The sequence below is a fragment of the Cebus imitator genome, unplaced genomic scaffold (assembly GCF_001604975.1).
Source record: "Cebus imitator isolate Cc_AM_T3 unplaced genomic scaffold, Cebus_imitator-1.0 Scaffold206, whole genome shotgun sequence".
Taxonomy (NCBI): domain Eukaryota; kingdom Metazoa; phylum Chordata; class Mammalia; order Primates; family Cebidae; genus Cebus; species Cebus imitator.
The window spans coordinates 3,184,692-3,200,530 of record NW_016107521.1 but is presented as its reverse complement, the minus strand read 5'-3'; the positions used below and the strand labels follow the sequence as shown (position 1 = coordinate 3,200,530).

At 36.0% G+C, this 15,839-nt stretch overlaps 1 protein-coding gene across 6 annotated transcripts in view; it reads right to left on the bottom strand.

The window, feature by feature from the left end:
* The window catches only part of LOC108317711 (spermatid perinuclear RNA binding protein), a 170,236-nt gene that overhangs the window by 28,459 nt on the left and 125,938 nt on the right, over window positions 1-15,839 (bottom strand). For all 6 annotated transcript variants that reach the window (XR_001830867.2, XR_001830868.2, XM_037745645.1 and 3 more), the window contains exons 11-13: window positions 10,927-11,019; window positions 10,011-10,210; window positions 2,631-2,789 (exon numbers count right to left, since the gene is read on the bottom strand). Coding sequence is in view for 4 of the 6 variants with exons in the window: in XM_037745645.1 (XP_037601573.1) it covers window positions 2,631-2,789; window positions 10,011-10,210; window positions 10,927-11,019 (452 nt within the window). In the remaining 2 variants the exon portion in view is untranslated. The remainder of the gene's footprint in view (window positions 1-2,630; window positions 2,790-10,010; window positions 10,211-10,926; window positions 11,020-15,839) is intronic.

The window sequence follows — 15,839 nt, the reverse complement described above, 5'->3', positions numbered from 1 at the left end:
AATATAAAGGCCCAAGAGAGGAAAAGAACATTTAGGGAATGGCAAGAAGTTCAGTCTGGCGTATAAGAAAGTGAGGAGAGGAAGCTAGTGTATTAGGATCTAATTAGAAACACCACTAATGGGGCCAAATCCACACAGGACTTTGTACACCAAGCAGACAAGCTTTGACTTAATTAGGGACAGTCAAGAGCCACTGGATGAGTTAAACATGAAAACCATCATGACTAGGCGTGTTATAGAAAAACCACTCTAACAGTGGTAGAAATAACTGACTTGAGGAAGGATAAGAATAGAAGTAGTGAAGTAATTAATATAAGAGTGTGAAGGTGCAAATGAAAAGAGAGGCTAGCATCAAAAGGAAACAAATCCACAAAATACTAAAACTATAATTTTGAGAAAGAAGAAACCAAAAGATAGAGCACTTTTTGAGACCAGAGATCATGTTTGTAATTCCACCACAGTAATTGCTTAAGAAATGCCGAACACACAAAATGAATGCCCAAAAGTGCTAAAAAACGTTCTTTTTTTTTGGAAACGGAAGCTTGCTCTGTCGCCCAAGCTGGAGTGCAATGGTGCAATCTCGGCTCATTGCAACCTCCACCTCCCAGGTTCAAGCAATTCTCCGGCCTCAGCCTCCTGAGTAGCTGAGATTACAGGCACCCGCCACCATGCCCAGCTAATGTTTATATTTTTAGTAAAAACAGGGTTTTGTCATGTTGACCAGGCTGCTCTCAAACCCCTGACCTCAAGTGATCCACCTGCCTCGGCCTCCCAGTGTTGGGATTACAGGTGTGAGTCACCACAGCCGGCCCAAAGTATTAACTATTACGTATATAAAACTAATGAAAATCAGGATTCTCTTGGCAAAGTACTCTGTGCTGACTGGATACGCAGTTGATGTTTCAGATGTGAAACATCAAAGGACAATTTTTAAGGACAAGTTTAAAAACATTCCTGGATCTTTGCAGTAAATATCTCTTCTTCGTGAGTTTTTATAATCTGCATTTTTTAAATTTCAAGGCAAATTTCTAGTCACTGTCATTAAAAGATGATGACTTTGGAAACTAGGTCTATAGTAACCATTCTATGCTTTCCAAACCTGAAATCATGTCTACAAAAATGAGTCGAGACATAAAAATATCTGAATTTTAATAAATTACTATTATTTTAAATGAAGAAATAAATAAGGGCTTTCTTTTTTCTCCCTGCTTCCCCCATTACTACAATGTACAGAAACAATGTATAGATGTAGTCACTATCAAAACTTTGTGTGTCAGTGTGGCTGCTACTAGTGCAGCCCACACTGCTCTCTCCCTTCCTAATTATCTTTGTACTTAATGGTTTGGACCTCATAATTAATAAGCCCCTTTTTTCTTTTAGTATATGTATATAAACATTGTCAGCAAAACAACTCTTGACCTGTGACTACCACCTGTGAATGACCAGTACCTCTCAACCAGCCATGACATCATCTGTCCTCCACAGCATCACACCAAGTGCCAAGGGAGCTTTCTCAGGCTTCAGCCCCAACAATCCTGTCCATGCTGGCCCACTTGGCACTTCTTCAACATTTACTTTCACAACTTGAAGTCATCACACCTCCTCTTCCTTCAGTCTAGAACGCTTTCTCTTCCACACATGGCAAAGCTCATCATCTGAAGCCTTGCTCACAGTGGACTCCATTTGATTCTACATGATTGTGTATGTGTAAGAGTCTCACAACCCTTTCATCCTTCAAGATTTGACATTATTATGTTCATTTTGCCATCACAGTGCTTATCATATTATATTATCATAAACATGTATTTTTGCCCTGTTAGCCTGGGAGCAGCTCCAGGTTCTGCACAAATTTCTGCAACACCTGGCATTAAGCAGGTATTAAAAGGGATTTATGGACTAAAAAAAATTCATTTATTAATTAAGTCCTTAATAAATACTTATTTGTACAAATGACAAAGTAAACCTTTTTTTAATGTAAGCTCTTGTTGTTCCTTTAAAGCTAATTTCTTTACATAGAATGCAGTAAACATGGAAACATGGGTTCCATGAACTCCCCAATGTATTGTGTATACTCAGTACTTGGATTTCATCCCATTCTATTATCTGTGATAAGTTAACAGGTCAGGACTTAATTAGAGTCTGAGGTACATACTGGGTCAGGGTATGCTTCCTTCAGGACTGGACCAACTAAACGATGACCCAGTGCCCCCCACAGCTTAGCCCAAACTTCAAAATAATCCCAAAGTTCCTCCACTAGATCTTATAGTTTTCCAGCCATAAGTTATAACAATGTTGATAGTCTTGTTGTATTATGAAATACTGGAAGCAGCTTCCATGGCCAGCAATCAAGAAATACCAGTTAAATTAGGATATATTCATGTGTGGCACAGTTTACAGATATTTTTAAAGTGAAAAAAATCAAGATGTAAAACTGCATGAAAATATGACTGCCTTCACAGAGATTCATGAAAAAAACTGGATGGAAATAAACCAAAATAATAATAATGTCTGCCTCTGTAATGTACAGTTTTATATATGCTTTTGATTCTTATTTATACTTTCCCACATCTCTCAAATTTTCTACAATGCACATATATATTACTTTTTTTCTGAGAAAAAAATAAGTATACCTCTAAGGTACTGGAGGTTTCAGTTGTAGAATTTCCAGTATTATTGCTTGAGTTTGAAGACACTGTTTCATTTTTACTTTCATTATCTGATTTTTCATCGGAACTCATACATTCAATATCTGCATCAAAGCCTGTTGGATATCCCATTGCCTGTAATACCTGTTCAAATTACATTAAGATGTAGTTTTATTCAGACATGAGAAACCAGAGAAAAGACAAAATATTGAGAACAAAAGTTTCAAATTCATAGCATGTGAACCATAAAACACCTTGCAGGAAGAGCAAGATGGTACTAAATCTGTAAGTTCTTTGTTAAATAGGGTATATACCTACCAGGGTAACACCATGGAAAAATGGGAAAACCTCCTCAGGGTAATTGAGTTTAAACATGGATAACAAATATAAACCTGACACTACTCCTAGTTCATTTAATTTGGAGGTGAGAGGTAGAGAAAGTAACAGCATAGGTAGGTTCAAACCAATAGGATAAGGACAGAAGTAGCATACTGTAAAAAGTACACTGGTCTAGAAAGGAAAAAATCTGAGAGTCTAATCCTGTATTTCTCCTCTGGCCCTCAACTTTCCAATCCATAAAGCACAAAAACTGCATGGGTTTACTTCTAAGTTCTATGACTCAATCCATTGGAGAAATTGCCCCAGAAACGCAATCAAGAAATTTTATGCCTTTGAACGAACTTGCCTGTCAATTACAAAATAATATCTAAAACTTTCTCCTTTGCTTCCAATGTAAAATACAATCAAAACTTAAAAGATTCAGTCTCGGCCAGATGCAGTGGCTCACACCTGTAATCCCAGCACTTTGGGAGGCCAAGGTGGGTGGATCACTTGAGGTCAGAAGTTAGGGAACAGCCTGGCCAATATGGTAAAACCCAGTCTCTGCTAAAGATACAAAAAGTAGCTGGGTGTGATGGCACACACCCGTAATCCCAGCTACCTGGGATGCTGAGGCAGGAGAATCACTTGCATCTGGGAGGCAGAGATTGCAGCGAACTGAGATTGCACCACTGCACACCAGCCTGGGCAACAGAGTAAGACTCAGTCTCAAAAAAAGAAAAAAAAAAAAAAAAAATGCAGTCTCTAGGTTTATTCTCTATACTAAGTAAGCCAGGAACAATTTCAGTCTTGTATTTCCATCCCTCTCTCTCAAGGACTGATTATGGCTACCTCCAATGTTAAACTTCTTACACTTCCTATACTTTCATTCGATGTGTAGGATTTTTCTTACTTTTTTGAAATAAAGCTTTCAGAACAATGTGTATGTGTTTGTGTGTGACTGTGCACAGGCATGCTCGCACACCTCCGCACACGTGTGTGCCTTTTAACATCTTCCTGATTATACTGCTTTTTAGATGTTTACAAGAGAATATGTTCACTTTTTGAAAGCCTCTTTCAAAGGGCGTTGATATAGCTTTGTCACTTACTAATTAAAGGTTTAAATCAAAGGATATAGGGATAGATTCCTAAAGACCTCTGGATTTGTTTCCATTTTTAATTAAGTTGCTGAGATGTGGCGTGGTGGCTCATGCCTGTAATCCAAGCACTATGGAGGCCAAGGCGGGCAGATCACCTGAGGTCGGGAGTTCAAGACCAGCCTGACCAACATGGTGAAACGCCGTCTTTATTTTTTAAATATTAAAAAAATATATTAAAAAAAAAGAAGTTGCTGAGATGTAAAAGCAACATATTTCTTCATAATCACTGTACTGTACATAATAAGTGTAAAATGGTTATGGTGGCTACACAAGTGACAAGCCAGCCTTTATAAACAATCACATCTTGTATAAAGGATTTTGCCAATGTAAGTAAAACTGTTATCCTAAACCAAAAAAATGGATGTACATAGAACTCTGCACCAGGAGAACTTGAAATTAATTCACACAATTCATATGGAGAACTTGGCATTCTTATCATAAATAAATGTCTTGAATTTACTTGGGAGTAAAGCCAAGAACGCTTTTTTTAACATCTTAAGTTCTAAAAGTGCTCAGGTAATACTTTACACAAAGAACATTAACATCATTTGTTTATATCCTTATTAGTATTTTATTTAAAAAAACACCTTTTCCACTGTCTGAGTCATGTAAATATGCTGTCCCTGAGAAATCTCATCTCAGATAAGAGCTATCATTCCAAATTAACACTAGCTAACATAAGCTGTGAGTCAAAAGCCAAACATCACAAATAAGTTTGATTTGTTTATTCCATTAAAACGAAAGACATTCATCTTTTCTCAACATAGACAATAAAAATAGTCTAATATAAATACTTAATATCACCTCTCGCCACCCTTTTCTCACATATCAGATTCACTTATTATTACAGCGATATATTTCAATATGTTTACAAATACTTTATATAAATGGTAGATTATATCTCAGGGAATACAGTGTCCAACACAGTGTAACCAAAAAATTAAATCATTTTTAAGAACTGATATTCTGAGTATTTACTAGCATATGCTAAGAAGTCAAACAAGCAAGGAGTTCTCAAACCTCTGCAACTGATAAAGATTCTCTTCTTAACCAAACTCTAGACAGGATCCTCTGAGCCATGTTTTTACCTAGGCCCCAACCTTGGGCCTTGTCCTTAAAAGCCAAGTTGTATTAAGAATCCTGCTAAATTAGTTCAGCCAGAATCCCACACCTTTAATATCTAATCACCCTTAATCACCCTTGGTATCTGATCAAATCTTCTCATCCCCCATTGAAATGGTTTGTGTCCCCACCCAAACCTCAAATTGTAATCCCCAGTGTTGGAGGTGGGGCCTGGTGGGAGATGACTGGATCATAGGGACAGTTTCTAATGGTTTAGCACCATCCCCTTAGTACTGTCTCATGACAGAGTTCTTACGAGATCTGGTTGTTTAAAAGTATATGGCACCTCCTTGCGCTTTTCTCTTCCTCCTGCTCTGGCCACATAAGAAATGCCTGCTTCCCCTTCCACCATGATTAAGTTTCCTGAAGCCTCCCTAGAAGTCTCTGTGCTTCCTGTACAGCCTGCAGAATCGTAAGCCAATAAAACCTATTTCCTTTATAAATTACCCAGTCTCAGGTATTTCTTTATAACAGTGCAAGAATGGACTAATACATCCATCACTGCCTGGATGGTATCTGATTATCCTAGCCTTCTCTGAGCAAAAATCCTAATAGGTCCATTTAACCAGAAATCCCCCTTCATCCTGATACTTCCTCTTAGTAATTTTCCATCCACTGATCCATCCCTGTTCCTTGGCTACAAATCCTCACTTGTCCATGTTGAACTCGGAATTGAGCCCAGTTCTATACTAAGGTATCTTTCCTCTATTGCAATAACAGTTCCTGAGTACATACTTTTTTTTAACCGTTTAAACTGTCCCACTCTGGTTTTCTTTGACAGAACCAAGTTTGTCTGAAATCCATGTTAATACTAAAAAACTAGTATTCCAAAGAAAAATGAATTTCAAGTATCTAGCAAACAAATACAAACCTAATAAATACATCAATGGAGCTAAAAAAATCACAAGATAACTCATGGAAACAAGGTGACTGGGAAATCATCGTGTGTAACCAGATCCCTTTCTTCCTGGAAGAGGGCTGAGGTTAATAAGAAAGGTTGAGACTGAGAAAGATGATACCCTCAAATACGAGGGGCCAAGAGTGAAAAGACAACACATGGCACTCTATATTATGGCTCTCTAAAGTAAGTAACATTTATGGCTTCTGTATGATAGAGATCTGATTTCATCAGATTCTCAGGAAATCTGATGTCTCTAAGAACCTCTCCAAAGAGCCTTCCCTTCATCTTCATCCCCTTCTAGCTGAATTTTTCCCCACAATGACAAAGATTATTTTCATGTAATATGATTATGACCCTAAAGGTATCCTTTGTGAGGGGCTGCCAGGATAAAGAAGTGGAAGAATAAAGGGAAGACTGGTCACTAATTCTCCATCACTTTAGGGTGCTTGCTGTCCTGCAGCCAGGCCAGGCTCATGTGAAAGGACTGATTTCTTCTTGTTTTCTTTTGATTTGATTCTCTGGTGTGATTTGTCATAATAGGTACAAAACCCTCACCATGCTATTAAGAACTAAAAGAATTTTGACCTACTTTCAAAAGTACGTTAGACGCAAAATTCTTTCTCAAACTCATTTATAAACAGAATGCGTAACATGGAATATAACCTTTATGGCTAACAGTTTGGTAATATATGCCTGGCATGTAATAAGAATTCCAATGCACTTTTAAACAAATTAATGAATCAATAAAATGTGTTTACCTTTTGACCCAATAATCCCATCTCTAGAATATATATCTTAAAGGATCATCAGACAAGTTCAAAAATATGTAAAGCAATAAAATGGAGGCATCTAAATCTAAAATGATTAGTTACATTATGATAATGTAACAGACCATCTGCCAATAATGAAATGTTAGACCATCACTAAAAATAAGAGCAATCTTTGAGTTAGCTATTTAAAAATTCATAATATATTTTTAGATGAAGAGAGTATAGGCCAGGCACAGTGGCTCATGCCTGTAATCCCAGCACTTTGAGAGGCTGAGGTGGGCGGATTACCTGAGGTCAGGAGTTCAAGACCAGCCTGGCCAACATGGTGAAACCCTGTCTCTACTAAAAATGCAAAAATTAGCAGGGCATGGTGGCGTGTGCCTGTAATCCCAGCTACCCAGGAGACTGAGGCAGGAGAACTGCTAGAACCTGAGAGGCGGAAGCTGCAGTGAGCCAAGATCATGCCACTGCACTCCAGGCTGGGCAACAAAGCAAGACTCTGTCTCAAAAGTATGATCCTATTTTAAATATATATATATTTTTACAGACATTATGTAGGTTCACCATTCCTTATCTGAAACCCTTGGTGCCAGGTTGTTTTGAGAATTCATAATTTTTCAATTTTGAGAGCTAATACAATACATATGTCACATATTTTCCAAATTCCCATTGGTTTCTCAGGTGCTATCCCATGTTTATGCAAAATAACATATAAAATAATCACACTGAATAGAATAATAAAGACTAAAACTAGCCCCACATCAATTCAGGTCATGTTTTCCCACCCAGTGAATTTGTATCAAACTTAGGGAAATTTTTTTCATTTGTAATGCTTTCTGAATTTTAGAATCACTGGTTAAAATAAGAAGGCTTGGAAGAATACATACCAAAATGTTAATGGTTATTATTTCTAGGTTTCAGAACTATAAACTTTTCCCCCTCATTTTCTAAACCATTTATAGCAAATACACATTATACATTTATAATAAGATTTACAAAGCCAAAAGTAACTTTTAAAAAACAAGACATAAAATAAAAATTCTGTGCAGACCTTAGGGAGAACAATCTGCCTCAAAATAGAAAGCAAGTTCTGGAATAAAGCTATCAAGTCATAAACCTGAGATGTTAGAGGCCTAGAAAAGACTGCAGGCCACTTGAGACTGACAGCTAGTAACAGGTTTTCAAATCATATAGCTGATAAACCAGATAAAGTAAGCAGAGACTTTCGAACCTTCAAAGCTAGTTTACTCTGATTCTTAATTCATTCTACCTGGATGAATCAAAAGTTTAGTTTATCCCATTTTCAAAAAAGGCAAATCTTAACTCTTCACAAATTTCAGATTTACTAGTTACTGCACATTCCACCCAAAATGTCACTCAAGGTAAATAAAAGTATGAAGGCTATCTACTCACCACACAAGTCACAAGAAGCCATTAACAATTTTATCAGATCCAGTGTCATTCACATTATAACTAACATCTACATTTCTGAAATTTGTCAGGGAGCTTAGCTTAATCCCAAGCTTACAACCTCTCCATGTTTACCAAAAGCTCAGGTGAATAAAAAATAATATTTGGAATTGAAGACAAAAGCATACCCAGTCCAACCAAGTTCCATCATATCATAAAAATATATCACTGCATCAAATGAAAACCAAATCTTGTCACTGCAAAATTTGTCACTCTATTAACTTTCTCAAATTTTACTGAATTGCAATTTGCTATGAGGCCACTAGATTATGTTAAAGGTTATTGTAAGAAACAACCCACAAAATTTATCACTGCATCATAGATGCCTCTAAAGGAGACAACTGATATCCTTAGATTGTGAAGATCTACCCAAGGAGAAATGCCCACCTGATCAAAAACCACAACTGTGACTCTCTAACCAAACTCTCTCTGTTCTTAAGACATAGAGAATGAATTGTATATTTTACAAGCTTTTTGTGTCAGCTGCTACAGAACTTAGCTTAGCTCTAAACTTGTGACTCATTCTCAGTGTATGTGGTTATTAAACTATGTATTTAGTCTTATTCCTGGATTCACTTTTCCCCTCATTGCTGGTTTTCTTTTTCTGCCTCATTTTAAATTCATATTCTTTCATCATACTTTAGATATACCTTTTCTAATGAAGACAGCATAAGTAATATATAGTGTTTGACATTTTTACAGCTTATTGTTTTTCTGCATGTATTGTTCGGATCACTATTTGATGTTTGCATGCTTGTTTGTATATTTGTTGTCTATCTTCCCATCCTATACACGCTAGAATGTAAGCTCCATGAGAACAGCAACTTTCTTTCATTAACTGCTATATCCCCAGTATCTAGGATGGTGTTCACATCTACATTAACAATACATACAAAATGGAATGACCATGAAAACAGACCAATTATATCATATGCCATACTGTTATATAAAAGAACTTTTCTTAAGTGAATCTCATCTTCAGTCTACATGATCTTTAACATTTTTGCATTAGCCTGCAAGAGGTCAAATGTACTTATAGAGAGATCCCATTACCTGGAAATTTTCTACAAACCTACATGCATAATTGGTCCAATCCTGGACACTATTACCTATGGAAATATTCTAAAAATAAAGAGGAAGCGTCACATACAAAGATACTGATCAAATTTATTTATAATAGAAATAATCTGGAATAAGCAAACTATCCAATGATAGGAAAATGTTTAAACAGATAGCAAAGCCATAGCATATTAATCGAACATTCATTACAAACTATGAAGATTTTCATGAGGAAAAACACTCATTAAAAAAAAAAAAAAAAAGGAAATAGAAAATGATTAGAAATAAATCAACATACTATATACAAATACTAATGGTCTTTGCTTCAAAAATATTCAACTGGCATATTTTAATTTATTTACTTGTTTCTGTATTTTCCAAATTCTGTATAATTATTACATATTATTTTGCAACAAAAAAAATTTTGTTATCCAGAAGTGACAAAAGTCTATTTATAATATTATCACTATTAAAACGTTGAAAAAATAATTTATTATAGGAAAAGAAGCATCTTATTTGGAACACGAAATAAAAGAAACATTGCAAAGTAAAACAAATACTGTACCTTCACTGCTACGTGAAGTTTTGCTGTTTTCTTGGATGGTCCTGAGGCTTCATATGTTGTGCCATCCACATCTACAGACATTGTGAAGACTGGGGCATGAACGGGGCCAGACTGAGATAAGAGCTTATACTGAAGCCCAGGCCTGATCTGATTTAGCCTCATTAGTGCATTCATAAGGTCTATTGCTTTACTATCCAGAACTGTTAAAGAAAGAAGAATGAGGTCAGAAATTAACTAGAAAGTCATTTTGCTTTAACCTCTGCATTTTCGGGTTCCTAGTAACTACTGTAAATTTACCAGACTTTTAAAAAATGAGTATTTCAAAACACATAGCTTTACCTCATAATGCTAAAATTATTATGCTAACATCACTGTAAAAATAGTATGCATTACTGTAACTATACATTAATTTTCTCTTGTCAATATTAATGTATCTTAAGCCAAAAAGCTTGGAAACAAAAAAGTTATTCAGTTATCAATTGCTTAGTTAAGATCTAGACTCAAAATAATTCAAATCAATCAAATTCTTCACTTTTTGGCTGAGCATGGTGGCTCATGCCTGTAATCCCAGCACTTGGGAAGGCCAAGGCAGGTAGATTGCTTAAGCTCAGGAGTTCAAGACCAGCCTGGGCAACTTGGCGAAATCCCATCTCTACCAAAAATACAAAAACTTAGCAGGGCATGGTGGCACACACCTGTGATCCCTACTATTTCAGAAGGCTGAGGTTGAAGGATCACCGGAGCCAAGCAGGTGGAGACTGCAGTGAGCTGAGATTATTGTGCCACTGCAGTCCAGTCTGGGTGAGAGTGAGAAACCCGTCTCAAAAAAAAAAAAAAAACCTTCATTTTTAATTTTTCTATCTGAGACTACAAGTCCTCTCTAGTTTGCATCTGTAAGAATACAGGTTTCACACACTTTTCCTTAAGTTTCGCTTCATCTTCTTATTGGGGTCTTTATCATCTCCTAATCCATCTTCAAATGGCCTCTTTAGAGCTGAAGACCCAGCACCTAAAAAAAATTATGAGCAATTCATTATCAGTCAAAACAACAATCCTACTTACTGTACCACAAGTATCTAACATGTTCAGGTCAGAAAATCTTAGGAATTACACCAAGGACCATACAACTTTTTTCACTGATCAGTTAAATTACCATATTTACAATCTAGAAAAGCAAATTTTTTTAAAGCAAATCTTGAAACAATATTTCACTTTTTATATTTATTTTTCCCATTTATTCACATATACACACCAAGATCTATGCCTATGCTATGGTCTGAATGTTTGTGTCCCCACCAAATTCAAATATTGAAACTTAATCCCCAGTGCCGTGGGATTAGGAGGGGGGCACCTGGAAGGTGATTAGGTTATGAGGGTGGAGCCCTTATTAAATTAGTGCCCTTATAAGAGATGCCTGAAAGAGATTGTTTGTCCTTATAGCAGGCACTATCTATGAGGAGTAAGCCCTCACGAGACAGCAAATCTGCTGAAGCCTTGATTTTGGACTTTCAAGCCTCCAGAACTGTGGGCAATAAATTTCTGTTTCTTATAAGTTACCCAGTCTAAGGCGTTTTGTTATAGCAGCCACATAGACAACATATATTCACAGTCATATGCATGAACAGAAGAAGGCTAGATAGCTATATATCAAAATGTTAAAAAGTAGTTACCTCTGGCAGGATTTATTTTTACTTAATATCATTTTGAACGTCTCTAAAATTCAACATTTATGACTTGCATTAACTTTAGAAGTCCGAGTGCTAAATCTTATGCTTAGAAATCTGATTATCAAACTATATTCTTCTGCCTCTTCAAATCCTATTCAAAATTTTATTTACAGTTCACATCCTCTATAAAAAGTTCTCTCATATCAAAGAGTTTTTATGATATCAGAATGTAAAGTCTTGTATCACTGCCTATTTCATATATTCTTGTGTGTCCTCAGTGCTCCTTGAAGGTCAAAGATATTTTCTCCTTGTCTTGTATCTTTCAAACTACCTTAACACAAGACTTAGAAGCAACATAACAGGCACTGAGCAAAAACTAACTAAACTGATTAATAATCAATTTCTTGGATACAGCAGCCAACAGTTTATAACGTTGTCAAGCAAAAGACAGGAGCTTTGCTGTCCAAGTTAAAAATTATTAGAGAAAAGTTCATCAACCTATCCAAGTACTTTAAAGATCTCTTTATGTCTTCACCTTAAAAGTTAGTTGTTTTTCCTAAGGAAAATTATGCTCAAGATATTCATGCCACATGATTTCTAGATACTTCTAATGAAAGCTTATAATAATAATGAGATTAACTATGTGTTTTCTGATCAAGATTTACTGTCCCTTGAGGTAAACACTGACTTCAGCATTTGCTTGGGTCAATATTTAGCACTCAGGCCAATCAATCTTGATCTTCTCTTCAACAGAAGGCAATATTGGCTGAGTATTATATTTCATTTGCATTACATAAAGCTATGAGTATGCCAGTCTCCCAGAATGCAGTCTATAAGAGATACAAGTTAAAAAGAACTATGTCTATTCAATCACTCTTCTGCTCATTAAGTTGCATTAAAGGCAGCTCCTTGATTGCCTAGAAATCACAAGCTAGCTTAAATGCACAGATCTATTCTCTAAATCCTCTAGCTACATAAATAAGAGTTCCATGGATTAAGCTCCATTCTATCATTCCAGCCATTGCAAAGGGGCTGTAAAATGTGGGGCTAATCATCATAAGCAGCCTAAGGGGAAAAATGGGCTTGCTTTACAAAAAACAGGTAGTTTTCAACTTTTATAATATCTAGTAATGTGAAGTGATAACTTCCGAGGCAACAGTTTTTTTAAATAATATTTTAGTATTTGCCATATGCCTGACACTGTTAACACCTCACAGGTATTAACTTATTTAATCCTCATGAGCACCCTCATGAAACCATTACCTTTACTGTCCCCTTTATAAATTCATTCATATATCCATTCAATAATAAACAATAAATATTAATTGAGCAATTTTATGTGCTAGACATATAGCAAGTAACAAAATTACCTCCCTTTTCTCAAAGAGCTCACACATAGTGGCCAAAACTAATTACAACATAAACTATGGTAGTGAGTGTAAACAATTTATATGTCCTGCTCATCAGAAAGGTATCACTAATGAGGAGACCTTTTGATGAAGACCTAAGAAAGTCAAAGAGTGAACTATGCAGTCATCTGGAGAAAGAATCCCAGGCAAAGAAAAATAAACAGCAATTACAAAAGTTTTTAAGGCAGAAACATGCTAAGAAATGATACAAAGGCCTGAACAGTTGGAGTGAAATGAACAAGAAGAAGGTTCAAGAAGAAGGTGAGAAGAGCCTGGTTAGGTGAGGCAGTAGTTCTCAAGTCCAGGTGCCATTAATTGACAAAATATCTCATACTGGTCCATTTCCAGTATGAGAGAGTAAATAAGTCAAAAAAGGCTTCCTGATTAGAGCAATTCGAAAAACTGGACAAAACAAACAATAAATATCTGTTCCTGGACGATGAAGAATTTTAAAATCAAGATCTGGGAGGTGAGCCAGGCACGGTGCCAAATGCTTGTAGTCCCAGCTACTCCAGAGGCTGAGGCAGGAGGATTCACTGAGTCCAGGAGTTTGAGGCTAAAGTGGGCTATGGTTGCACCTGCAAATAGCCACTGGACTGCAGCCTTGGCAATATAGAAAAGCCCTGTTTAAAAAAAAAAAAAAAAAAGATACGGGAGGTGAAAGAAATTCTCTGCATTGGGGGTCACATTAACCCTAGGGGCATCTTCCGAATCCAGAAGAGGTCACTAAAAACTGAAGAGAGTAATGTCAACAGGCTTCCAGGTCTCAAGGAGTCCGAAACTAAAGTTCAAGGTCCAAGCAGAGAACGGATGGTGACCCCCTCCCCCTACCCTGCACTCTGGGTTGGGCCTCTGAAATGTTATACTCTAGAAGTAAAATGAACTGGAAATAGCATGGCCCTCACAAGGATGAAAGCCAAGGTTCAAATTATAATTTTTTCTTTTTGAATTGGAGTCCCGCTCTGTTGCCCAGGCTAGAGTGCAATGGCATCATCTCGGCTCATTGCAACCTCTGACTCCAAAGTTCAAGCAAGTCTTTTAACTCAGCCTCCCAAGTAGCTGGGATTACAGGTGACCGCCACCACACCTGGCTAATTTTTTTTTGTTATTTTTAGTAGAGACAAGGTTTTGTCATGTTGCCCAGACTGGTCTTGAACTCCTGCCCTCAGGTGATCCAACCAGCTTGGCCTACCAAAGTGCTGGCATTACAGGACTGAGCCACCATGCCCGGTCTCAAATTATCTTAATCTCTGACTGCACTGAAATGATCTAGGGCTGCCAATTCTGTTGGCCACCTCCCAGAAACAAATATAAATCCTCCCTGGAGGAAGATATCATTACTCTAGATTTTAAATTATCTATAATTTCTTATTTTAAAAATCCAGCAATCATAAGCAGGCAAATGAGAAGATATCATGATTAGAAATCAAGAGAAAGAGCAGACAATACAAACAGACCCAAAACAGACCCAGATGACAGGCCTTTCAAAAACAAACTTTCTTAAAAATAATTTCAGGAAGAAAATCTGAAGCTATAAAAGAGCCAAAAATCTATAAATGAAAAATATAAACTAAAAACTGGCAGGCCTGCAAGGGGAAATGGTAAATCCACAATAGATGGGAATTGACAGAGCTCTCTCAGTAATTAATAACAACATCTGAAAAACATACAATGAACAAATGACATGACCTAACATGAAAAAAAATATTATGACCCTCAACTACAGAATATACATACTTTTTCAGAGCAAAAAAAGACCATATGCTGGGCCACAATATACTCAACAAATATTGAAGGACAGAAATCATACAATGCATGGACAGCAGAATAAGTAAAACCTCAAAAACAAAAGAGTTAACTACAAAATCTTCATTGGTCTGCAAATTAAGCAATAGCATCTAAATACCCAACAGGTAAAAAAAAATTAGGAATAAAAGAAAGTAAAAAATAGCTTTAACTAAATAATAAAAATAAAAATGCCCAAAGAATGTGATGTACATAAATCTGTGCTTAAAGGGAAATTTACCATCTTAATAGTATATACAATAAGAGGCTGAAAAATCAATGAGGTATTCACCCAACTCATAAAGTTTAAAAACAAGAGCAGCAAATTAAACCCAAAGAAAGTCATAAGGAGGGAAAACTACAGATAAGAGCAGAAAACAAATAAAATAGAATACAAATATACAACAGAAGACAATGAACAAAGCCAAAAGTTAATTTTCCTGTAAAGACTAATAAAAATAAGTTCCTAGGTGAGAGTCATTTGCAAAAAAAAAAAAAAGGGAAGATACAAAATATAAAAAGACATTACTACAGATACTACAAACAATAAAATGAGGACCTTACAAATTATTTTATTCCAAAACACTTTAAAATTTAGGTGAAATGGAAAAATTCTTAGAAAAGCACAGCTTACCAAAGTGTCACAAAAAAATGGAAGTCTCATGCTTATTAAGGGAATCAGATCCATAATTTAAAATATTTCCACAAAGAAAACACATGCCAATGGCTTCACTGATGAATTCTTCCAACAGTTAAAGAAAAACTAACACCAAACATATTCAAACTTTTCCAAACAATAGAAAAAGAGGCAATACATTGTAACTCACTTTATGAAACCAGCATAACCTTGAAGTCAAAGCTTAACACAGGAGAATTGCTGGTCAATCTAACACACAAATACCTGCATTTTTGACTTGCCCAAAAAAACCTACATGATTATATATATATATATATATATATATATATAT